Consider the following 25,649-nt stretch of genomic DNA (forward strand, 5'->3'; position numbering starts at 1 on the left):
ATTTCACAACCTGGAACCTGCAGTTTCAGCTATCCCATGATGCATGTAAACTTCCACATCCTTGCAAAGTGCTGCTGAAAAAAGAGCCTGTGCTGGTTGACGGTGTCAACAATTATATGGGACCACTTGTAAAGTATCTTGTCCCCTGATTGGTACTCAGTGGGATCCTCAGTAAGCTTCTTTTTCCATGGGCCTGACGTCACCTCAGAGTTGCAGGTTTCTTCAGCAATGGGAGACACCATTTACAAAGAAGGAAAGCACTATGCAAGATCAGGCTTGCCTTGTAAAGGCGGGCCTAGGACCACAACAAGTCTGCTCTCACCAGGTGAACTCCCACCAAGGACAGTCGTCAACGGGTTCTTCTGCTTCCACTCAGCTGCCACTTCCAACCTGAAAAAGAGTTACACCAGAGGTCAGTCCGATGCCAACATGGGCATGAGTCAGTCTGCGAGGCAAGAGAAGTGATAAGGATTGGAAAACGGGTCAGAGATTGTCATGCAAGACTACAACATGGACATAAAGTATCACAGTCTAGAAGGATACAATTCTAGTCAATTACTTAAAGACAGTGTGAGGGGCAGCAGAGTCCAGAGCATACTAGAGAACCCGGTTAGGTCCCTTCAAACTGAGTGTGGCAGAAAAAAGAATTTCCAAATGGCCACGAGGCAATATACCACGGCATAATCTTGGCACAAGGACATAGCAGGGCTGATAAATGTACAACTGCAGACACACTGATTTTAGTAATTTTAGGTGCTTCCTATTTCACTTTTTACATATTTGAAACCACTTATTCAGATACAGGTATAATGAGCTAAAAGGTAAATAATGGTTGAGTGTTCAATGTCTAGAGAAATATTCGTCTTACAATGATAATTTATATAATGCATCCAAAACTGTCCAATAGCACATTAAAATGAAGATGTTAGGACCTCAAGCCACGCACTGCATAACGTCTTGGAGCTGTATGCTCATAAAATGTGATTTAGAAATACATGTACATTATAATTTGTAATACCAGAAATCACAAATCTTCCCTGTTCTGCAGGAGCAATTTCGTCTCTCCTAATAAAAGAACACTTTAAGAAAATGGACGTTAATAGGTACGCCTTCAAGCAGGTTACAGTATCTGTCACTGATGCTTCTTTCACCAATAGTTTGAGATGAAGAGCAGTTAATTTACATATAAACCTGGCCACCCTTCACCATTTCGTCATCTTGTTTACAATAAATAGGTTTATGTGTTTTTGTGTGGTCCTCCCCAGGAACCTTTAAACCTGCTGCATTATTTTACTCTATATCACAGACTTTCGACTGCCCTAATCAGAACTGTAACAAAGTGCACTTAATTTGCCTCTTACATCCAAGATGGAAGGAGCTTCAGGCTTCATGGATATGGCCTGCTGTCACTCAGGAATGCCTGTATCCATGAGTGGTAGCTGGCAAATACAATAAGTGCTACTCACTAGCCAGGCACACTAATATTCCCCAACGTCGGAAATTCCTTTCTGTGACTTCTAGAAGCAAGGAATGGACCTTGATGGGCTCTGGAGTCTGGGAGAAGAAGGAAAGCAGCTGCGGGGCGGGGACGGGATGGTGCTCTTGTAGCAATAAGTGGTATCGGAAATATTGTCCCACTGTCAGGTAGATCACCTTTTCACTCCCTATTTGTTTTAATGCTTGACCAGCTTTACACTTTATTAAGTTGACAAACTCCACGCACCCTTAATGTAATTGAGTGTTGTACAGATCCCTTGCATCAGTGTCTTCATTACGTATTGATGTGCTAGTTATTTACTAGCGCCTCCAAATAAACACATTGCTGACATCTTAAGGAATTATGTTAGATCAGATTGCATACATTTGTGACAACTTTATAAAACAAATAGCATGGCAAACTGCAGGGCAAATTACTTTCAAGCTGAGCGACAACTGTGTGATAAACGGCAGGACAAAGACTAATTCAATTTGCATGACAATTGTTGCTAATCTTGTGAGGAGCCCCCGGAGCAGCATGGTATCCTTCCGACAGGCATATAAATGCCAATAACACACTATATTTTTGTCTCCTAACTTGGGCTCTGTAATGGTTCCAAGGGGTGCTTCTAAGTGTATTAATTTGGTGTGATACATGCAGTGCTGAGCAATTTTTTTTTTAAGCAAAACTGTCTTTTGTCATCTGTACCCAAGAGCACACTATTATATATAATTTGCATATTTGATGTAATCAATGTCATTTGTGATGCCGCGTGCATTATATGTTGTTTGAGGTTATACATGGAGACTGATACTCTCATTTACTCCTGAATGCACTATGGAAATGCCATTATGTCATCTGCTCTTCAAAACTCCCTGCCACTATTACAATTGATCCAAAATGCATCTCTCCACTAGATTTACAGGTTTCCCAAATTCCAACACATCTTCCCTCTTCTCAAGGTCCCCCACTGGCTTCCAGTGCATTCAATATATGTATACCAGGCAGTCTATGAAAAATGTCCTGAATGTATGGCTGCCGAATTCGAATGGTACAAAGTCCTGCGCTTTCTACGGTCAACTGACCTATTTCTTTAAAATTACCCAGAACAAGAGCAGTCACGTTTGGTAACTGCTGGAAACTGTTGAAATCCATTACCCCTTGCTCTTTGCTCCACATCCTCTTATGTAGTTCAGAAAACCACTAAAAACGTTTCTATTTCCCTAAATAACTCGGTTTAAGCATTGGCTTGGTTCAGGCTATTGTAGCACCAAGAAACCTCGATGCGCGTGTGCTACATAAACAGGCATACCATATCATATTATCACATCAATTCTGCACTGTGCTTGAGGAACTGAAGTTTAACTTGACCATTGAGGTTTTGTATTGTAAACGTAATTTTCCTTTAGCTTTTGCTTTTCATCAAGGTAAACAATTTGTACATGAAAATGTTATTGTACTATATTTAACTTAAAGTCAACCAGCCAAAAGGTGATGCCGGATGAATAAGTAGATAAGTTTCACCAATTAAAATACAGAGACTTTATTAGCCAGACTTTACTCTAGATTCATGCAAATGCGTACAAGTATAGTTAAGTACTAACAGCACATCACTTGCAATGCCTTAATACGAACACATACATTTTTTTAATTGAATGTGTGTATGCAATGGTAGCAATTCACACAATTCGTGAATTAGTCAGGTATTTTTTTCAACATATACAGCAATACCAAGTTTGGAGTTTGAAACAGTGAACAATATTTACTTGTGTAGAAACAATACCTACTAATGGAATTGCAGCACTTAAAATAGTCGAGTCACATCATAATCTTTGAAAATGATGTGTGTAGGCTTATTTACTCACCAGAAGACCGAGATAAAACAGAGTCGACACACAACTATGTGCAATCAGAACATCTCTCAGCTTGACAGACAGAAAGCCACTTATGCATGCATTACAAGTCTGACAGTTGTATCCTACCTTGAGATGCCATTGATGTTGCCATTGTTGAAGTTGCAGTTATTTGCATTGGTGTTTCGCTCCATGGGGAAGAAGTCCACCTCTGGCAGGAAGACTGGTGAGTCAAGATCCTCGCTTCCAGCCTCTGAGAAGCGAAGTGGTCTCTGGCTGGCCCGATGAGATTGAATGGGGCTGCTGTGCTCCATGGGGAAACTGTCGACTTGACCGAAAAGGCCTCCAGTCCTCTGGAAATGTACAGAAACAGAACATGTTGTGAAATATCTTTCCCATTAGGAAAATAGGACTTTTTCTCAAAGATGAAAGTTACTGGTGGGAGTGGCAAACCAAGTTGGCCGGTGGGACGCGTCTCTAGTGCACTCCGCCGTCCCTATATCACCCTTCAGGGATCTTGGAGTGCTGGACAGTTGTGCACCCCCCAAAGTACGTGCAGCAGAGCCCCAACAACGGTAGCAGGTTACCGACCGCTTTTGGCTCTGTTGAGACCTCTGCTCGGCTGAAGAACGGAGCCGGGCCTTGGCCAGATGGGCGTGGCCTGCACTGGTGCTCTGGGCCTGGTATGGCCTTCCTTGGTGGGCGCTGTTGTTGGCCGGTCCCTGGAGCGGGCAGCTGGTATTCTCGGAGGGGTTGTGGGGGGACTGTGGGGCCATTCCCCCCTTGAGGTGAGGTGAGCGGGGCAGACGACTAGAGCCGGGGTGGGCGTTTGGTCTCTTCTCGCCCGTGACACCATTTCGCGGAGTAGGAGGTGGGGGGCACATTAGGCTCTCTTTGGATTGCTGTACAACACATAAGGCTCAGAAATATTCCCCAACATGCGGATGATCGGACCTGCACAGCGATGATGAGGTGCGGACACAGGAGTGGAGGCAATTTATGGCAGAGTCTGGGTTCCTGAGGAGTGGCATGGGGTGGCACATCGCTCTGCAGAGCTCTCTGGTGGGGGACGTCGAGGGTCCCTGCTCTCGGACTTAACAGGCATGTATGTATGTTTTACTGTTCATCCGGGGTGGGTATGCGGGGCTGGGGGTTCACAGTTTGCACTAGCTCACAGAGCATTGTTGAATGTGGGATGGGTGGTTGGGATTTGTCGAGCCTTCTCCTTTTGGGCGTGGGGTGGGAGAAGGGCCCTAGTTGGAGGGGTGGATATACATTCTTACTATGGGTCCACAGATTAATATACTGACATGGGATGCTAGGAGGCTGAAGACCTACACTGCACGTTATAGAGTGCACTCCTTCCTAAGGGGACATAAGGTTCACATAGCGTGTCTCCAAGAAACACATATGACAGAGGAGGAGTCACATAAGTTGGCTAAAAAGTGGCGGGGTCAGGTGTTCGCCTCATCCTTTTCCTCCTATGCAAAGGGAGTATTGATATGGATAACGCCCTGGGTCCCATTTACACATATCTATAGTGAAGCCGATGTGGAAGGGAGATATATACATTTACAGGGCACTTTGGATGGACTGCCCCTTACCATTATCAACACATATGCACCTAACATAGACGATCCCTCCTTTTATGACAATATACCTGAAATGCTGGGGAGGGGATAGTTTCCCCTCTAATATGGGCTGGAGACTACAACTGTATATTGGATGGCAAAATGGACCGCTCTCCATCTAAATTGGGCACCAAACCATTGATGACGAGATCCCTCACGGAGGTTATGCATAATCTAGGGCTCTGGGATGGATGGAGAGAACTACATCCGGGGACTAGTGAATACACCTATCATGCTAAGACGCACAATACATATAGGTGGTCATTCCGACCTAGGCGGGCGGCGGTTGCCGCCCGCCCGTCGGAAGCCGCCTGAATACCGCCCCGCGGTCAATAGACCGCGAGGGGTATTCTGACTTTCCCGCTGGGCCGGCGGGCGATCTGATTCAGATCGCCCGCCGGCCCAGCGGGAAAGCGCCTTCCACAAGGAAGCCGGCTCGGAATCGAGCCGGCGGAGTGGAAGGCGTGCGACGGGTGCAGCAGCACCCGTCGCGCTTTTCAGTGTCTGCATCGCAGACACTGAAAAGCCTAGTTGGGCCCTGTTAGGGGGCCCCTGCAGTGCCCATGCCGTGGGCATGGGCACTGCAGGGGCCCCCAGGGGCCCCAAGACGCCCGTTCCCGCCGGCCAGGTTCTGGCGGTAAGAACCGCCAGAGCCAGGCCGGCGGGAAGGGGGTCGGAATCCCCATGGCGGCGCAGCATGCTGCGCCGCCATGGAGGATTCCCCAGGGCAGCGGGAAACTGGCGGGAGACCGCCAGTTTTCCCTGTCTGACCGCGGCGTTAGCGCCGCGGTCAGAATGCCCTTAGGGGCACCGCCGGCCTGTCGGCGGTGCTCCCGCGCCCGTTGGCCCTGGCGGATTGTATCCGCCAGGGTCAGAATGAGGGCCATAGTCGGTTGGACTGTTTTCTTTTGGGTGGACTGACTTGTTCACAGGTAATGGATGTCAAGCATTTGGGGAGGTTTTTGTCTGATCATGCACCAGTGCTGATGCACGTGTTATGCGGACCGATGCTCAAGTGTCCCGCAGTTGGCATATGCCTGCGTCATTTTTGATGGATGCCATCTGACGTGATAAAATTCCGGTGGCCCTTAAGGACTATTTGGATTTGAATTGGGGTACTACTAACTCAAGGGGCATGGAATGGGAAACCATGAAGGCGGTGTTACGGGGAGTATGTATCGGCACTCCATGTGGGGTGCGCAAACAAATGGAACAGGAACTTACAGACTGGGAGAGTGCAATGGAGGTATTACAACACCAGACACTATAGCTCAAGAGGTTGAGCAAGAGCAGCTCTGGCTGTTTAAGAAGGTCAGTAGTTGCTGGGACACACTGGATAAGGTCACCCTTAAAAACGTATAGACAGCGACTCCATAGGGAGGGAGATAATCCTGGTAAATTGCAGGCATGGATCCCCAAGCGAGAGGCTGAATCTCCTCCCATAATGCGTATTAAGAACGTGGAGGGGGTACAGGTCACAAATCGCAGAGATATATGAGTATTAGTGGAGCATTTGCAGGTTGTGTCTAGGGCTGGTACTCCCGTCCAGGATGGCAGCTTAGGAGAACTTCTGAAGCGGATGAGACTATCGCAGCGGGTGCCGGACTGTATGGAAAGTCTAGAGGCTGAGATAACAGTTGAGGAAGTGGGTGCAGCGCTGGAGGCATTGTCGAAATCTAAGTCGCCTGGTGTGGATGGTTTCCCGATCGAGTTGTACCAAAAGTTTTCTCTCCTACTGAGAGAGAGGTTGCTGGCGGTGTCTGAGGAAGCCCGGGACCAGGGTATTCTCCCTGAGACCATGCGTCAGGGCGTCATCTGTCTAATGCTTAAGCTAGGGGGGATTCTGATGGCCCCTCCTCATACTGCCAGCTGACTATGCTCAATATGGATGTCAAGATTTTGTGTAAAATCTTGGCTACTCGACTGCGTGGAGTGATCCAGGGTTTGGTGCACGAGGATCAATGTGGATTTATACCTGGTCGTAGTACGACTTACAACTTATGCCGTTTGGCACACGTCCTACATGAAACTTCGGGGTGGTAGACAAATTGGTTTTAGTATCACTGGATCTAGAGAAGACTTTTGATACCATGGAGTGGGACTACCTAATGGCAGTCCTGCAGGGAATGGGATTTGGCCCTAATTTTTGTGCTTGAAGTTCGTCTTTTGTACACTGCTCCAACTGCGCGTGTTCAGGTGAGCAGAGAGCTATCGGACTCCTGGATGATTGGTAGGGGGACCAGACAGGAATGCCCATTGTCAACGCTCCTCTTTGCTTTAGTGTTGGAGCCGCTAGCGGTCTGGCTACATGAGGAATTGGAGCCCTGGGATGTTCAGGTGGCATAGGTTACTCATATTGTTTCCCTTTATGCTGAGGATGAGTTGATGTACCTTAGAGATACACGCGTGTCAGTCCCTCTGTTATAATTGTAGGAAGAATTTGGGGCTGTATCTGGTCTACGGGTGAATAGGAAAAAATCGCTTCTGTTTCCTTTAGGATCACTATACGATGCCCTGCCAGAAGACTTGCCGGGCGTGGGTCTCAGGTGGGAATTCGAAAGTTTTTGATATTTCGGCATATGGGTCACACTTGTGATGACGGCACATGTGACCCATAATGTGGAACGGGTGGTGAAGGTTCTGGAGGGCTTTGTATCATTCTGGAATAAGCTACCGCTATCTGTGATGGGGAGGGCAGCTGTGGCCAACATAGTGTTCTTGCTGTGGTGTCTTTATCTTGTCCAGAATTCTTTGTTTCCATTGGCAGCTCGGCTTTTCAATTGCCTAGACAGCATAATAATTTCCTTAGTTTGGGCTAGCTGTCGTAGCAGGGTGGCGTTGTCCACATCACAAAGGGACATGGAGGATGGTGGCTTGGCACTACCTAATATTAGACTCTATTATTATGCAGCTCATTTACAACATGCTGCTAAGTGGATGACGCAGAGGGACAATTGGGAGAAGCAACGATTTGCTGGCATGTTAGGAGGTGAGGCATTGGTGCACGCATTAATGATGGGCGGTAGGTCAGAGACTCCTGTCCCCTATTTGGTTAAGACTACAGCAGGGGTCTGGGAGCAGGCAGTCAAGAAAATACTTTGACGTGCCCCCTTTGATAGGGAACTAAAGATTTGGAGTCTAGCCCCTTTTTGGGATATGGATACTTTAATGTCAATGGAAGCTTGGAGAATGGGTGGCTGCTTGGTGGCAGGGGACTTATACCCTAATGGGGAGTTTATCACCTTCCAGGAGGCATGAGATACGTTCGGATTAAACGCTGGACAGTTCTTGCAGTATGCCAAGATCAAGAGTGTGGCTCGAGAGGTCTGGTCTGGATTCCCGGTAGCCTCCCCAGCATCAAGGGTGTTGAACAGGTTAATAAATTGGGGTGAGGATTCCCATTTGGTTACCCTGTTTTATAGAGCACTGTGTAGGGATCGTTCGGAGGTGGAGTGTGCAGCTCGTAGGTCTTGGGATCAAGAACTGGAAGACCCACTAGAAGATGCGGACTGGAATATGGAACTGTCCCTGGTATGCACGGTCTCTTGTAACCGCAGATTTAAGCTGTTGCACTTTAATTTTGTTTATCGAGTATATATTATGCCTGCTCGACTCAAGGTGGAACCGACAAGGGAGGCTAGGTGTCCTTGATGTGGGGAGGCAGGTGCTTCCTTTCTCCACTTAGCCTAGTCCTGCAGGGAGGTGCAGCAATTTTGATGGGTGGTGGTTTGAAGATGGATGGGGTCACCTGTCTGGGGCTCGAAGCGACGCCTTTGACTTGCCTCCTGGATGTATTACGGAGACCATGGGGCAGGCGCATCCCACACATATTTGCTCAGCTTGCGCTGGTGCTGGCTAAGCACAGGGTGGCTATAGGCTGGATGAGCACACAAAGCCCATCCTTCTCTAGCTGGACCTGTGATGTTTTGGAATGGGGAGTTGCCGAAGAGCAAAAGATGAAGCTGACAAGTAAGGAGGAAGGGGCTCTGACTGATGTAACGGCTTGAGGTACATTATTAGAATGTTTCATGGGGGTACAGGAGTCCAGCTCTGATTGGAGCACTGATGATGATAGTTGACTGTGTAATGTTATGCTATACATACAAGTGACAACGAACTGTGGTAATATGGTAACGCTGATAAATATGGTATATGAATGACTTGGTGAAATGTGAGCTCCTTGGAAGAGGAGGTGGGTGTAGCTATTGATAGCTATTGTTGATCTGATTGGATATGTTCCATGTTTCTGTATGTACGTGTCATCATCCTACGCTCAGGAGAGCATTGAATTGCACTGCTTGTTTTTGTCTTTGTTTTTAAGTTGTTCTATTATAAACTCAAAAAAATAGAGTTATAAAAAAAACCATGAAAATTACTGAAAGAGAGAATGCCAAATGCAGACGTGAACCAGCAACTCAGAAGGTACCTTTGTTAATCATGGATGCTATATGAAATGACCATGTTTTGAAAGTGTCTGGAGTCCCCTACAGGTCCCAATTGAAATATATATTAAACACATAGCTAAAAACTACATACTATAAATTTGAAATACCATTGTTATTTAATACATGTACTGTCCAAGCAAGTGATGCACAGAAACGTTTTTCATTGGAGGTCAATGCAGGTCCATCAAAGCCTGATCCACTAAAGCTTTTCAGGACTCCAACTAACTACAAGTGCATCCCATTTAGATTAATTGCATGTAACACAATTTACATAAATAGTCTGAAAACCTGGCATAAAACAGAGAGGGCCACACATCTGTTTTTTGAGCTCTTACTGTGGTTGCAACAACTACATGAATCTCATGAAGGGTCCGCAGTTGTTTTAAAGGCCAGTACAACTGATGTTTTCATAACCCGCAACATAAAGAATTGTTCCCTGAGCTGGAATGGCAACAAAAGCATTGTACATGAAGTGAGTCTTTAAGTCAGAGCAGGTGGTTGATGGAAGTGGAACGGTAAACAAAATACAGCAAGCATTTGCAATGCAATGGGTCTCGCATTTGCTCGAGTTAGAGCTATCAGCGCTGTAAGTTTTTAACTGGACTTTTCTTGCCAAATAAATTGGTCAACCCTGCCTCATAATTTGGCTTTATCCTGCCACATAATTCCACTGGCCCTGCATATAACTAAAGCGCTTTTCTTTCCCTTCTTCCTCTATCTGCAGCCAAAAAATGAACACAATGAATAAAAGCTCTGTTGACCAGAAGCGAAAAGGCAACAGATTACAACCTTCAGTGAACAGTGGTTGGGAATGCAATGACGGAGCATCAGAAAGAAATTGTCTGGAAATTTTGCGTGGCTCTGCATGAAATGGTAACATTATAGTGGCTGCATTTGCAATAAGTGAATTCCCTTACAAGACTGCTGACTTTCTAGCGAAACATGTCACAGCTGTGCGTACAAAAGACTTGTTATGCAGTAGTAAATCTACTTTCATTTGTGGATCATACATGTGGCTCACCTGCATTCAAGTAGTCATTATTTATTTATTTTTGTATGAAAATTACGCTTGACGTTCCTGGGATTCATAACTGAATCGGGGATTAATGATATCACTTTGGAGGGCAGAAACCAGTGCAAGTTTAACTACTCTCTGGTTGCCTACAGTTTTCAGTGTTAAAGTGGGCTGATTTATTCTGAGAGACTTTCGGTGCAGCCAAAGTATAGAAATTTAGTTTAAACAAGATTATTTTTGTAATAGGTATGGCATTTAGAATAATCGCTGAATACAAACAGAAAACAGTGGGGGAGAAGGGGACAGGTTAAGGTAGCCAGTAAAAGGTCACCTAGTGTTTCCTCCTGCCTTGTAGTGGAACTGGGTAATAGCTGCCTAATAAAAGACAGGTCATATAGCTGAAGAGATTGCTTTTTCTGACCATTTACGCCAGACAATGACCACCTCATCACCTGCGCAGTCTAAGTGCAAGTCGCTGCGTGAATATGGAATAAAAACTCTGGCCAGCTAATGTGGGAACTGCTGAGGTGCCAGAGAAGACCAGCTGCTGAGCTGTCAGGTGAGGCCCAGCTGCTGCCATTCTGTGAGGTGAGACGTGGGTCCCTTGCTCGCTGCGCCACTAGATTCAAGCTAGCCTGGCTGATAAAGAGTGATACCCTGAAACCGGTCCCAGGATGCTTGGTTCCTGTCCAGGGAGGACCTGGCCTAGCAGTTCAGGCTGGACTGTTCCTATGGGGAACAGGGTCAAGACTGATTTGCATATGGCTGGGTCCAAAATGGGGAGAAGTGGGGAGCAAAATAACAATGGATTAAACCCAGATCTGTGACTGGGGGGTGAGTGTTTGAAAAGTTTCAACACTCTGTCCATCATTACATTTTGTTTTGTGATGTTGCTTTGTGCGCCCTAAGTGGCAGAGGTATGCCCAAACGTGGTTCCCTTGCTCGCTGCACCACTGGATTCAAGCTAGCCTGGCTGATGAAGGGTGATACCCTGAAACCGGTCCCTGGATGCTTGTTTCCTGTCCAGGGAGGACCTGGCCTAGCAGTTCGGGCTGGACTGTTCCTACGGGGAACAGGGTCAAGACTGATTTGCATATGTCTGGGTCCAACCTGGGGTGGCATGGTGAGCAAAAGAACGATGGATTAAACCCAGATCTGTGACGGGGGTGAGTGTTTGCATTGATTCAAGCTAGCCTTGCTGATGAAGGGTGATACCCTCGAACCGGTCCCAGGATACTTGTTTCCTGTCCAGGGAGGACCTGGCCTAGCAGTTCGGGCTGGACTGTTCGTATGGGAAATGGGGTCAAGTCTGATTTGCATATGGCTTGGTCCAAACTGGGGTGACGTGGCGAGCCAAAAAACAATAGATTAAACCCAGATCTGTGACTGGGGGTGAGCGTTTGAAAAGTTTCAACACTCCGTCTATCATTTTATTTTGTTTTGTGATGTTGCTTTGTGCGCCCTAAGTGGCAGAGGTATGCCCAAACGTGGTTCCCTTGCTCGCTGCACCACTGGATTCAAGCTAGCCTGGCTGATGAAGGGTGATACCCTGAAACAGGTCCCAGGATGCTTGTTTCCTGTCCAGGGTAGACCTGGCCTAGCAGTTCGGGCTGGACTGTTCCTATGGGGAACAGGGTCAAGACTGATTTGCATATGGCTGGGTCCAACCTGGGGTGGCATGATGAGCAAAAAAACAATGGATTAAACCCAGATCTGTGACTGGGGGTGAGTGTTTGCAATGTTCAGCACTCCGTCCATCATTTCATTTCATTTTATTTTGTTTTGTGATGTTCCCATGTTACATACCCTGCTCCTGCCAACGTCAGCCAAGCTGCACCTAGCTTGGATTAGCTGTACCACCCAGAGAGCGCAGACTTCACATTGAGTAGGGAACTTTCAGGACATAAGCACAAGCGCCCCATACCCTACATTTTTCTGTCCCACTCTGAACTATATAGTTTACTCCTTGAAATGTCACTTGTGTCATCCCTGAACGTCAGCAGTAGCAGTATCACTCGGATTGATTCATTGTTTGATAGATAAGGTGACAGACACAGATATAGGTGGATCATGCACTTCATAACGTCCAATGGAACATGCAGCAGGCAGGCACTGAGTGATGCGCTGACAAAAAGAATGACTGAATGCTCTTCTAATGCACATACCGCAAACTACATCACCCACAGGCAGGGGCGTAGCTTCAGGGGAGCGGTTTGGGGTGTTGAAACCCCTAGTAAATGCATTTTCTAGTAAATAATTAGGTACCGGTGCTTTCAGTCGGGTATGGTGAGATGTCAGCCAGACTTCACCAGGACGTTTTACATACACACAGAGAAAAATGCAGACACTCTCTCCCCCTTTCTGTTTTGAAAGTCTGCAAAAATATTGGTTGTTTTACAAAATATTGAATTTTTTCTTAGTACTCCTCAATCCCCCCAACCCACCACCTTACTGACCAAGCTACGCCCTAACGTCTCATCCACAGAGGCTCTCAATGTTTGGCATATAAGGCCCTTGAGAGATTAAGTGATATGTCCAATATCTTGAGGGATTAAGTAATTTGTCCAAGATCACACAGTATCGTCGAGTGGAGAAGCCAGGATATAAAATCTAGGTGTCCTACTTCCGAAGCCTGCAACTTAACTGTAAAGCGTCCGAGAAATAGTCACAAACTGAAAGACACCCAGACACAGGGGCTCACTGAAATGCTAACTGACTGAAAGGATGTCTCAGCTGGCTTGAAAGTGACTCATTGACTAATTACAAGTTAATTGTCATATTTTGACAACAGCGCCCATGAGCAAAACCAACAAAAACATGAGTGGAAACTGAGAAAAGACAAAATGAAAGAAAGTTAGCTTTAAAAAATAAAACTTTGCAATTTTTGTTTGTCCTGCTGGGCAAGATATTGCCAGTCCCAAGCCTTCGGTCTGCGGGGCACTGGAAGTTAGAACAAAATAGTACTTCAATCAAGTTGGGAGCAGAGGACAGACACTAATTAAGTTGAAATCAATTAGTGCTCGATCCCCACGCAAACCAACAAATGGTGAGCGGCAGGCAGGCTCCAAGCCCTTTACTGAAAACAACAGTATCGCATGCGAGACGCAAGCCCAAGCGCATGTATTCTCAGGCTTGACCCTAAAAAAGGACCCATTAATTTTGAGTATGCATGTTATTCTCTTTTCCAGGGACACCAGCTCAGAATAAGTCAGAAACTTTTATTTCTAGTATATGGTGTTTACACACCTAAACTGAGCCCTTAGTATGTCTAAACCGTGCCCAAATGGAAGATAGACTGCTACAAATGGAAGATAGACTGCTACAGGCCTTCCTTAGACCCTGAAGATAGACGCTTAATAAACTTAAAAGTCTGGAAGTAGAAAAACACAGTACCAGATGTGTGGTAATAACATTATGCATGCATCTCAAATGGGTCACAGAGCTGTGCTGGTAGCTCAATGTTGCATATGCATATAGGTTTTCAAAGAACTGCTGGGTAAAATATATCGATTGAAAAACTGTTTCAAAAACACCCTTCAACACTTGATCTTTACGGTTAGCAGGAATTTATAGATCTTTTCAAAAGTGATACCCTAGTTTTACAATAGCCTTACATACCAGTCCGGAAAAGCAACCAGGCAACGATGGTCCGAGATAAAACTGAGGGACAGGTATACACAATGTCTTTGTATTCAGTCTCCCAATCCTCAAGCATCAGTAGTTCTGAACTTACCCTGTATATCCCATCCTCCAAGGCTGCCTCCTCCATGGCTCTCTCCATCTCCTCCTCTGCGGTCAGATCTCCAGAAATTGCTCGGTGGATCTCATGACCAGCCTCCTCTTCGATGCTGCGCAGGCCAGCCTGAAAATGATCATAGAGACCAAAGATGTGAAAAGAAACACAGCTAAAGTGTACCATCTAGCCAGTATACCAACTGTCACAAACCATCTGCAGGAAGAGCACTTCCTGTAAAGCCACTTATATAATAAAGAGATTGTCTCTCTTTCTGAGGGTCATCAGGCCGTCACTGCATGAGCAGTGGAGGTAAGTAGAAGGTCCTTTATCACCACTCTGTAATTAGCTCTGATCTTGAACTGCCATTTGACCGTCGAAAGATATCAGAGATTGGATGTATAGGATGTTGAAGCTTTGGAGCCTTGACTTTGTTTTATATGTGGGAAGAGGGGTCGGTCATTCTTCTGTGGTTACAGTGTTTTTTTTTCTTGTTCTCCATAGGTTCAAGCTCAGCTCTCTACTGTTGAGGCAAGATGTCCACCCATTTTCTGAAACAATCCCAAAAAATACATTTCATCCTGCTTCATAACTTTTTTGTACTTTGTAGCACTGTCAAATATATTTTCTGCATCACCTCGCAATCTCAAATTTTGTTTTGGTTTTTGCTCAACTTTTTTTTCTAAATACTTCTTTTTCCAAAACCGGCCATTCTCATATATACAACAATTGTAAAATGTGATCATTTCTACCCTTCTTTTCTTTGAGACATCAACTTTTTTCTGTTGTATCTCAATTATTGTTATCTTTGTTTTGCTCTAACCAAGTAAATTAGAGTCGCACTTCAGATTATTCAGGCCTCCTTTGTTTGTCTTTTATTCTTGCTTTCATAACATGCACATATTTCTCTGTACCTTGCTGAACTTCGTTGGCTACCTGTACTTATACAATTTAGGTTTCACTTCTTTAAATGGATTCACTCACTACTTCTATCTTCACTGTTTCTTATTTTCACTATATACTCCGGCTCAAACTATTGGATGTGTTTTTTTACATTTAAAGACTTTAATGTGCTTTCTTCCGTTTGTCCAAGTGGTATCTAAACTATCAAATGAACTTCCTGTCTACATTTGGAGTACTACTATCAAAGCAATGAGTACACTGTTCCAGAAAAGGGTTAAGGGGAACCTACATGTTTAGGAGCAAGAGCCCTCACACATCCTGTCGGATGTCATGCTTCATCATCGGGGGTGCTCCTCGTCAGACTGGCACTGCAATGTCTGACGGGCTCCCCGTGAGGGGGCTCTTTGCCGGAGATCTTTTAGTGACTCCTGTGGTTGAGTGTACTAATGGGTGGTGCCTACGAGCAGACACTAATTGAACAGGAGAGGAAAGGCTAAAATTGGTTCTAAACCTCGGCGAACATCACCATTTAATTTTTTCAGGAAGCGAAAGGATTAGACCAAGATTAAAAACAACATGAAAGTGATAATTGAGAGATCATGCTCAATCACTTTCCTAATAGGTAAGGAAATGGAAAATATCACCACTCCTCTAAACACAGGTCAACATGTTTTGCGTCCAGCGGTCCAACCGGATCCTATGACGCTTCATCAGGACCAAAAAAACAAAAAGAAAAAGGTAACTTCTCCTGAAGCACAATAGGTAACCAAAGACACTGCTAGGTCTCTCTAGAAAAAATGTTGAAGCACAGTCACTTACATTCAAGCATACTCTCCGTCCGGTCAACTAAACAAACAGGTCGCCCATTCCCAACTCTGTGATAAGGCTCCTTGGGAAGGCACACGCCTAGGACTGCTGCTGAAGGTGAGCAAAGGTCCACATGTCTTGAACCTACCCCAGCTGTCCTCCCTTCCCAAGAAGCCTTATCCCAGAGTTGGGGATGGGCGACCTGCTTGTTTAATTTACCGGACGGACAGTATGCTTGAATGTAAGTGACTGTGCTTCAACATTTTTTCTAGAGAGACCTATCAGTGTCTTTGGTTACCTATTGTGCTTCAGGAGAAGTTACCTTTTTCTTTTTGTTTTTTTGGTCCTGATGATGCGTCATAGGATCTGGTTGGACAGCTGGACGCAAAACATGTTGACCTGTGTTTAGAGGAGATGTGATATTTTCCATTTCCTTACCTATTAGGAAAGTGATTGAGCATGATCTCTCAATCATCACTTTCATGTTGTTTTTAATCTTGGTCTAATCCTTTCGCTTCCTGAAAAAATTTAATGGTGATGTTCGCCGAGGTTTAGAACCAATTTGAGCCTTTCCTCTCCTGTTCAATTATTGCCTGCTCGTAGGCACCACCCACTAGTACACTCTACCACGGCAGTCACTAAAAGATCTCCGGCAAAGAGCCCCCTCACGGGGAGCCCGTCAGACATTGCAGTGCCGGTCTGACGAGGAGCAACCCCGATGATGAAGCATGACATCCGACAGGATGTGTGAGGGCTCTTGCTCCTAAACATGTAGGTTCCCCTTAACCCTTTTCTGGAACAGTGTACTGATTGCTTTGATTGTAATACGCTAGGGAGACTGTACACTGGACCATCAACCTCCCTGTCCCTCCTCTTTGATGTGGATACATTTGGAGTACATCAAACCTATCCAGGTGTAAAACATTTCTGAATTTCCTTGAGGTATATAACCACCCTTGCAAATGAGTATAAGTTGTTTTAGCGTCATTCATATTTTGCTCTGGGCAGTGTTTCTTCATGTTATGTCCAACCCTTTAGGTTGCATCTGATATAATAAGTACACATCCACATGTATGTTACTGTGCTATATTGCATCACACACAAGAGCAATGTGAAGCCATTATCCAAAATGGCAGGCGTTTTCTCATACACTCAAAATTGGCTTAAGTATTGTAATGTCTACCAAACTTTTGAATGTACAAGCTTTTTAAATAACATTTTTGAAGTACCTAATTTAACAGTGTTTCATTTTTGGATCTCGGAATGATGGTAGGTGGAGTTAGCCTAGTCAGGATTTAGAATTGCGACCTTCAAGTCACATCAGATGTCAACTGTGATCACTTTGTTCACTGAGACGTTTTGTGGTTTTATGGAAGGCGTTCTGCCTTGCCTCTGTCTCACTTGATTTCTATGTTCACAAGCAGAATTTTAAACATTAAATACACTGGCATTAAGTTTACATATTTTATACTATGACTGTGGGCTCTGTCAACTAATGAAGTAATTTCATAGAAAGATATATTTCATGTTTTAGCCATAGGTTCTTGTACACGTGGGCCCAGGCGGGAAGCTACTGAAAGAAGAGACACTGTCTTCCTCCCAGGAAAAACAGACATGAGGGAATGGGAGAGTAATCAAATATGTGAGCAATATAATTGAAACGGCTTAATCCAATAGCCAAATATAACATTTGTACTGTATGCCGCACCACTTGAAACAATCTCTACACATTCTTTCACAGTAATGATGTTCCCAATGAGGTTGTCGAGGCTTATCCCAGCATTTTATTGTGGCAACTACTGTTGTTCATTTACATGTGGGTCTGGCTACATCACGCATTACTTGCTGGTTAATGAAAGAAAAATCATAGTGCCCGGGATTTAAACCTTCCGGGTTTAGGAATTATTCACACAAATACACGGATTCCATAAAAAGTACCTCACAAATGTGACATTAACCATCACAATTTCTAACCTTTTTATAAATTATACATTTTATAAATAATGGCCATACCACTCCCCAGTAACCACAGTGCTCCCTATCATCATCAATGCATGGAAAACTGAATTCCAAAAGTAGCTCACCAGACTAGGTTCCTCGTGTTAACATCCCACAGGCAACTTTATCACGCTTCAAGGAAAGTACCCCTCCAACCTTTTCGGCTCAAATTCTGTCATTCTACACAGTTCTATGCAAACATGAGTTCACTGCTTAATAAATCCGTACCATTCAAAAACAATTAAAAAATATATATATAACGCACAGTAATTAGTAAATGGTTCAAAAAAGACCTTAGTGCCAAAAAAGGGCAGATCGGAAACTAGAGCAAAACACTCCAAATATTAAACAACTTGTAAAATCGGACATAGAGGATAAACAACTACTCCAACAGTACTATTATTCAAGACTTGTGCAAGTCTACTACAAGACGTTCCAAATAAAGCACCAACCTCACACTCTTTACGGTAATCTGGTGAGTCCACTAGGAATCACCATATTACCGGAAAGAGTGTGAGATTGGTGGTGCATAGCGTGGGCACTGAGCACTTTGGGTGCTTGCTGGCTGCCTCTGAGGGTACACTGACAGCGTGGTGTCCAGATCGGATTCACGAAAACATAAGAAGACACAATGGGCCAGACGTTGAAAGCATTTTTCCAGTTGCAAATGGGTGGTTACTAGTTACTGAATAGCATTTTACACTTGCAATTCAGAATTTGGAAGGGTCACGTGTTGGGTGTCCCTTCCATATACCAAATGGGTATGGTTTTTATTACTGTTTTGCGACCGAATTCCGGTCGCAATACAGTAATATTTTACCATCAGTTTAAAACTAGTAGTAACCCACTCGCAAAAGGGAAAGAGTCCCTTGGGGAGCCCTACCCCTTTGAGAATGTTGAAAAAAAGAAATTTAGCGCACAGAGTACTCCCACAGACCATTACCTTCTCTTACACAAGCATTTGCAATGCAATGGTTCTGACGTTTGCTCCAGTTAGCTAACAGCGTTGTAAATTCCTAACTAGACTTTTCTTGCAAAATAAGTTGAAAATGAAAAGTAAAACAGTTAACATAAGCGAGCAGATTCAAAGTGCCATGGCCGCCATAAGCATGAGCGCGAAGTAGAGACACAAAAGGAAAAAGAAGTTTGCTCGCAGTCTAACATATCGGCAAACTTGCAATTATCCATGTAACAGGATTGGTGTCCAAGGCAGTAACAAAACCGCCCCAAAGAGGGACAAACGTAAAACATTTACCAATTATAACAAAGGATTTTTGAAAAGCAAGCCCATGAATGAGTGATAGTGATGAGCGTGCGGTGAGCATGGTTAAAAGCCCATAAGATTTACAACAGGTCAAATCGCTTGCGCGCTCGACCTAAAAATGAAACTGCATCGTTTCATTTTTAAACGGATCACGTTTTCCTTTAAGGAAAATGGGCAACATTTAAAACCAAGGGAAAAAAGACAGAGACATGGTGGTCTGCTGACCTTAGCAGACCACCATCCCTGTGATAGCTCTGATTCCTAATGGGTCGCAAACTGTGGCCTACCTCATTAATATTCATGAGGTAGGCCGATTTGCGACCCACCAAGAGCTTCATACATAAGAATACTGATTACCTAATTGCGACTCGTAAAGTATCGCAATCAGTATTCCTAATGTTTGCACATCTGGCCCACTGTCCCCTGCCTTTCAAAGCCTGGCAACATTGTGAGTTGGTTTGCTCTCCAACATTGTACACTCAGCCTGTTCACTTACCTTTTTTGTTTTTTTTCCTTGCATGTCTTTCATGCCTGGATGCCCCCTCCTTATAGTACTTGCAGCCCTGGTGTTCTTCTGACTTCCTGAGCTTTATGGGCTTTGTCACCCTTTCTTAGGGGTTAGATAAGTGTCCTCTCCTCTTCAAAAAAATTATTGTTTGTCTCTTTGTGTACTCTTTGATATTTAGAAGCCGATGTAGGAAGGTACGGTCACAAAGCAGTCTGTGTTTTATGCACATGACTGGTTTGTGAACCTGCCTCCATTTTGTAATATGACTGATGCATTAATTACTTGCATTGCAAAATACCTGTTCACAGGGTGCCGCAAAAACTCCTGCTTCAGGGCATAACTATCATTAGTGGAACAGGTACAGTGGCACAGTGGTTCACGAGTGCAAGAGGCCCAGTATTCCCCTGTCAAAGCTATCTAATACTACCCAATCAGGAATTGGAACGCATCACACCCTTCCTACACACATTCATGCGTGCACATGATGCATGGTTAGATCTCCTAATCCACTTCTTTCATTAATTTTATTTCTAAATAATGAAGTCTTAACTGCAAAAATATTGCTCTTTGTTCTTCAGCCTGCTCAATCCTACTCTAGGCAGAATTTACCTTTGCATAGACACAATGCAGGATTGAGTTTTAGAGTCACACAGCTGCAAATCGGCAAATTAACTTTACGCAATAGCCTCTGTAATGTTCATGAGGAACCGCAACAGTACAATAGTCTTAATGGATGATTGTAATGATGTGTACCTGCAATGTAAATTAAGGGCCTGATTACGACCTTTGCGGATGGAAAACTCCGTCACAAACATGACGGATATCCCATCCGCCATATTACAAGTTCCATTATATCCTATGGAACCTGTAAAATGTTGGGTGGGATGTCCATCACATTTGTGACAGAGTATCCCATCCGCCAAGGTTGTAATCAGGCCCTAAATCTTAAGTCATGTAAGCCTGATTTGTATTTTAGCAAATTGTGGTCAATCTAAGTGAGCAGATATGCCACTTCAGCCTTTAGTTTGAAATACCAAATTGAAAATATCGCAGTCACCAAGTAGCTCCTTGTCTTGTCATGTAGCAGCGGCCAAGTAGCCTATAGTCATGTCTGACATTTTTAGCCAGCCCTTACATTTGCCAACAGCCCCTCACTTGCTGGGTTATTTAAGAGAGATTTGTCAACCTTTCTGATTGCCACTGCATAAAGAGCCCTAGAGGGGTGAAGGAAATGGGACGGGCCCTAGAGCCAGTTAAATACGAAATAATCTCGTCTAACCTCGTTAAACTATTACAAGCCAGGCTTCTGAATCCGCCTTCTGGGCCTGGGGAGGATACAAATTGCGTAATGGACACTTAAGGTGCACAGCCTCCCACACAGATGCTGGAAGCCTCCATGCAGAGGTTCTATCTCACCCTGTGTTTATCGTGTGATATCAGGACATGTAAAGATTGCAGATTTCGTGTGGCACGCAGTGGGGCTGTCTGAGCTGTTAAGTTGAATAGAAATAAGTGCAACTACAAATTCCAGTGTATAGTACTTCTGACTTAAATCAAGCCTGACTGGAAGTGTCAAATAAGACATGGGGCTCTGGAAAAGCACTGCCTGACTCAATCAGTTCAATGCAATATTGTAGTAAAAATGTGCCTTCACCATATAACACTGCAGGGAAATTGTATAGGTCATCAAAAATAAAAAAGGCTTCGTGCTAGTCCATTAAATAGTTCAGGCACGAGATGAGATGATCTCGTCGTCTCAAACGGACTGTGCTCATTTACTGGAAGACGCATCTTTAAGGAGTGACACTGCCGTCACCTCATATTCGTCATCGAAATTGAATTCCCTTTCATTCATGCATTAAATTAGTTCGAACGTGTATTGTCTTCATGACGACATTACTATGATACAATTAAAGTGCTACATCCCTTGTAACCTCTGCTGCATGAGTTGGATCAAGTGTGTCCTGCAGGAGACACTGCAGTCGCCTTTAAGGCCAATTGTAATCGAATGGCCTTGCTGCTATGTCAGTATGGGCCACATTTTTCATCATTATTCCCTCTTCCTAAAGTGGAGGACATCTTGCATGAAAGACTGCTTGCAAAGAGAAATCAGGGTGAATCCCAAAATAACATTGACCTGGCTTGCTGTGTAAGAATCTCACAACAACGTTGAGCAAGGCCCACACCGAGATGTTCCCTAATATGTGCTTCCTGCCCTTACATTTTGTTACAGCACAAGGGTACATGCAGAAAACCAAACTGCTTGTGCCAGTGCTTGCCATGCAAAAAACCAAAACCTTTGGTTATTTGGTACAGCTGAGTGCTCCCTAACATTAACAAGATACTGCTGCATCTGGCACTCTTAAATAAAGGACCAGGAACGTAGTGTTAAAGCAGAATGAACCTCTGACCATTCCAAAATGGATCACTATTTCGTATACCACTTGCACTCATTACTCACAGCTAAGACACGTGGGTCTTAACTCGTCTGTGCCATCCATCTATCCTATGCATCAGAGGAGAGTGCAGCCTGCACCCTTGACCTACCAGTAAAGTGACCCATGAGTCAGGGACTGAATGATGCAACATGGTGGTCGAGCATTTTATTAAAGCACATCACTACACCATGTTGAAATGCAATGCTTGCCAGTGGTGGACTACTTGGCAGGAAGAGGAAAGATTTCCTATTAGAATAAGAAGTGAGGTTAGAAGGAGATAGTGCTTTGATCACTCTCTTCCAAAATGTGCCTGCCAACTATGAGCTGCACAACTAGATAGCAAAACGGGAACATGTTGAATCCTACACAAAGATAATTAATCAGGACCATGTTCTGATATTGAGCAGTCATTTCTCAGCATCCAAACAAACTGCTTAAAAATTCTTGACTGCAGTAAAATAGTAAATTTAATACAGCTTTACCTGTCGGAAGCCTACAGCATGGCTGACACGTTATGTGAAGGCAAGATGGCCATGTTAGTCACTGCTAACATTGTTTGAGATGTGTTTGAATCCCAGCACAACCACCTCAGTCTCATGGGGATGTTTAAATGAGCACCACTGAACTGAGTAATGGTAAGACCTGTTATTTGCAGTGCTTAAAACCAGCGATACTAAATGTTAGACACTCATTGATAATAATGCCATCACCCAACCTTAAAGTTGGGAAACAGCTTCAGATAAAAATTTTCCACCCATCATGTTATCAATAAATACTCCAACCCTACCCTACAGAAAAAAAAATATATATTAAATACCAAAAGAACAGACACAAATATTTTCCAATTAAAACTTCTTTACCACTTGCCAGGTAGTAACAACCAACTGCTTATGTATTTTATCAGTGAGTACTTGGAACAGAGGGATCGGTTAGCACTGTTGCATTGATAAAAGACTGATTATGGTACCATTGATTGTGAAAGGTGATCAATAGCCACAGGAGGACATTCTAAAGATCGAGAATGATTAGTTCCATTAAGAACAGATAATTTAAATAATGACATACGATGACAGCCTTCAAGTTGTATTTTGCATATTGTAAGGACCATATCCACATTTTTTTGATTTTATACCCGAGTTTATGCATGTGTTGAATTCTTACAGTCCTATGGGCCACCCTGATAAATTTCATGCATCCCTACTGACATCCTTGTTGTCTATTGGAGAAATGGGAGCCCCCCTAAAAGATACCCCCACCATGTGTGTCTGTGTGTTGTGTACGTATGTATGAGATTTGTGTGTGTGTGGGTGTGTGTATGTTTTGTGTATAAAATGAAAAATTACACAGAAATGACAAGGATAGCCCATTATCCACTTCTCATTCCTGCTAGAACTCGTCGGACTGAGATACACAACATTTCCAGCCAGACTATTACCTGCCTGGTGGTACATAGCCAGGGCATGCATGCACTGCCAGGTAAATACACCTCCAACTTGTCTATCTGGCAAAGGAGACAGTCTGGAATATACATCTGTATTGTTAAGGTGTGAGATTGCTAGCTACAGTTTGATTGGTCGACGGCTTTGAATTTTAATGGAAGTGGACAGCTGGTACAAATACCAAGAAATGGAAATAAAAAAATCCATCTCCAGCCAACTGAAGAACCTTACTATGAAAAGACCTGAATGGACCTGCTCTAGAGCCTTCCTGGATGTGTGTATCTTACTGCTGGTTGTTCCCCTCAGCTGTGACTAAGCTTAAGACTCTGCCCAAGGTCCTACTGTTGTGCTTGCCGCTGCCTAGAAAATGTACTTCCATGGAGATCCTTTATCCAGCCCCGTTAAAAGGGAAAGCTGAGCTAGAGCTGCCTGAGGACATTCAGACAGCCTTCTGCAGAGAACCTGTTAACATATCACTGGTTTCCAATGGTAAAGTGCACTGAGTTCTACGGCCAACAACAAAATAAGATCCAACAAATGGCAAAAACAAATCCGGAATGACCCTGCAGAAAAGGCACATTTCCTAAACGTTACCTAATTTTTTTAAATATAAAATACAGCTTTTCTTTTCCTTTAATTCTCATTGCTGGAGAGTTCCTCTGAGATGGGGTGGGATCAGTCTTTTGGTTGATATTGCTAACTGGAAGTTTACCCTCTCCTAGTCTCTATGGAAATAGACGTTGAGGTGTTTTCTGGATGAAGATATTATGAATGCAATGAGTGAAAATAAAAATTCCATGCACATTAAAAGAATGTGACATGACTCACCCCTCTTGAGCAATAGAGATTTATCTACTGAGCTATAACACTAACAAGGTATCTGAAGCCTTTTCCTGTATCCTCACCAAGCAATTATACAGGTTTTCTCCGCTAACCATGGTACTGAGTAGTTGGAAAGCTGGGAGTCCAAGGCCTTTTGGAGAAGCTTAGCTGTGAAGTCAAAAGTGTGGAGTTTGAATGTGATACAATACAACTCAGGTTTTGGAGTCTGAATAAAGATAATTATTTAGATAAAATGAAAATCAAAACTTTTCACCACCAAATCTACTTATGATTCAATGGATAGGGACTTTCCAACAAGCTCCCTAGGTGTTTACTTATAATTGAGGAGTAACATTCTGATAGAAAAACATAAAGGTGATGGTCCCAACTGTAACTTCAGGGTCTTGCCTTTCTCACTGGATCATATAAAAAGACCTCAGTTTTCTCCCACTAAACGTAAGCAAATTCTTGTATACTATCAGTGGATTTATTTTTATCAGGTTTGCAGTACATCCAGTTCTTTGGAATTCCTCTACATTGCTTATAATGAGTGTCATCAGTGGAAAAATGGAAGCTGAAGCAATGACTGGATGATGGTCATCAAGTTTCTGATATACATAGTGCACAACATGAGAGAAAGGGGTGATTCATCAAGAATGCCACAGGTGGCACGGGAGAATTACAAATCCAACTTGGCACGTTGTATCCTCCCTCTAAGGAAATATTAAAATCAGTTCAGAAAGATATGAGCCACAATGCCCCTACCACATAAATGCAATTGATCACAATCTCATAAAATGCTTCCTCATTGCCCATTAAGATTACCATGCTCACGCCTTCTCCACCAGAGTTCTGAAACAGCCTATCCATCATGTCAAGAAGAGAGATCTTAATTCTCGAACTGGCTCTGAACTCCCATTATGTAGTTGCAAGGGTGCTATGTTCATTCATGTGTTTGTGCAACCTTGGGGATAGGTACATTTTCAATATCCTCATTGACTATGCAAAGACTTCCCAATAGACATCTACATGATGGCCTGAGTGGGGCGCGAGTACCAGATTTGTTGACTTGGGTATGATGGCTCTGTAAGACATCACATGAAGTCTGCGGCCCATGTAGTGGTCTGTGTACTAGGAATTAGATGTAACAAGCACAAGAATGAAGTCGCTGTCAGTCACTTCTACTAGTAGTACCTCTGAATTTTGCAAGTGGGGACAATGACATTTCTTTAAGGTTTTGCTTCAAGAAGAGTAGCTCAGTGGGCTTCAGAACTGTAGAAAGTTCAAAAGTGAATGAGCCTGGTTCACAGGAGAGG

General features: G+C 43.9%; 1 protein-coding gene across 1 annotated transcript in view; it reads right to left on the bottom strand.

Annotated features, from left to right (window-relative positions):
- Positions 1–25,649, bottom strand: part of CACNA1S (calcium voltage-gated channel subunit alpha1 S) — a 381,085-nt gene that overhangs the window by 15,072 nt on the left and 340,364 nt on the right. The window contains exons 39-41 of the mRNA XM_069238889.1: positions 14,155–14,283; positions 3,460–3,683; positions 323–390 (exon numbers count right to left, since the gene is read on the bottom strand). Coding sequence (XP_069094990.1) covers positions 323–390; positions 3,460–3,683; positions 14,155–14,283 — 421 coding nt within the window. The remainder of the gene's footprint in view (positions 1–322; positions 391–3,459; positions 3,684–14,154; positions 14,284–25,649) is intronic.

This window comes from Pleurodeles waltl, chromosome 6, assembly GCF_031143425.1.
Source record: "Pleurodeles waltl isolate 20211129_DDA chromosome 6, aPleWal1.hap1.20221129, whole genome shotgun sequence".
NCBI classification, from domain to species: Eukaryota; Metazoa; Chordata; class Amphibia; order Caudata; family Salamandridae; genus Pleurodeles; species Pleurodeles waltl.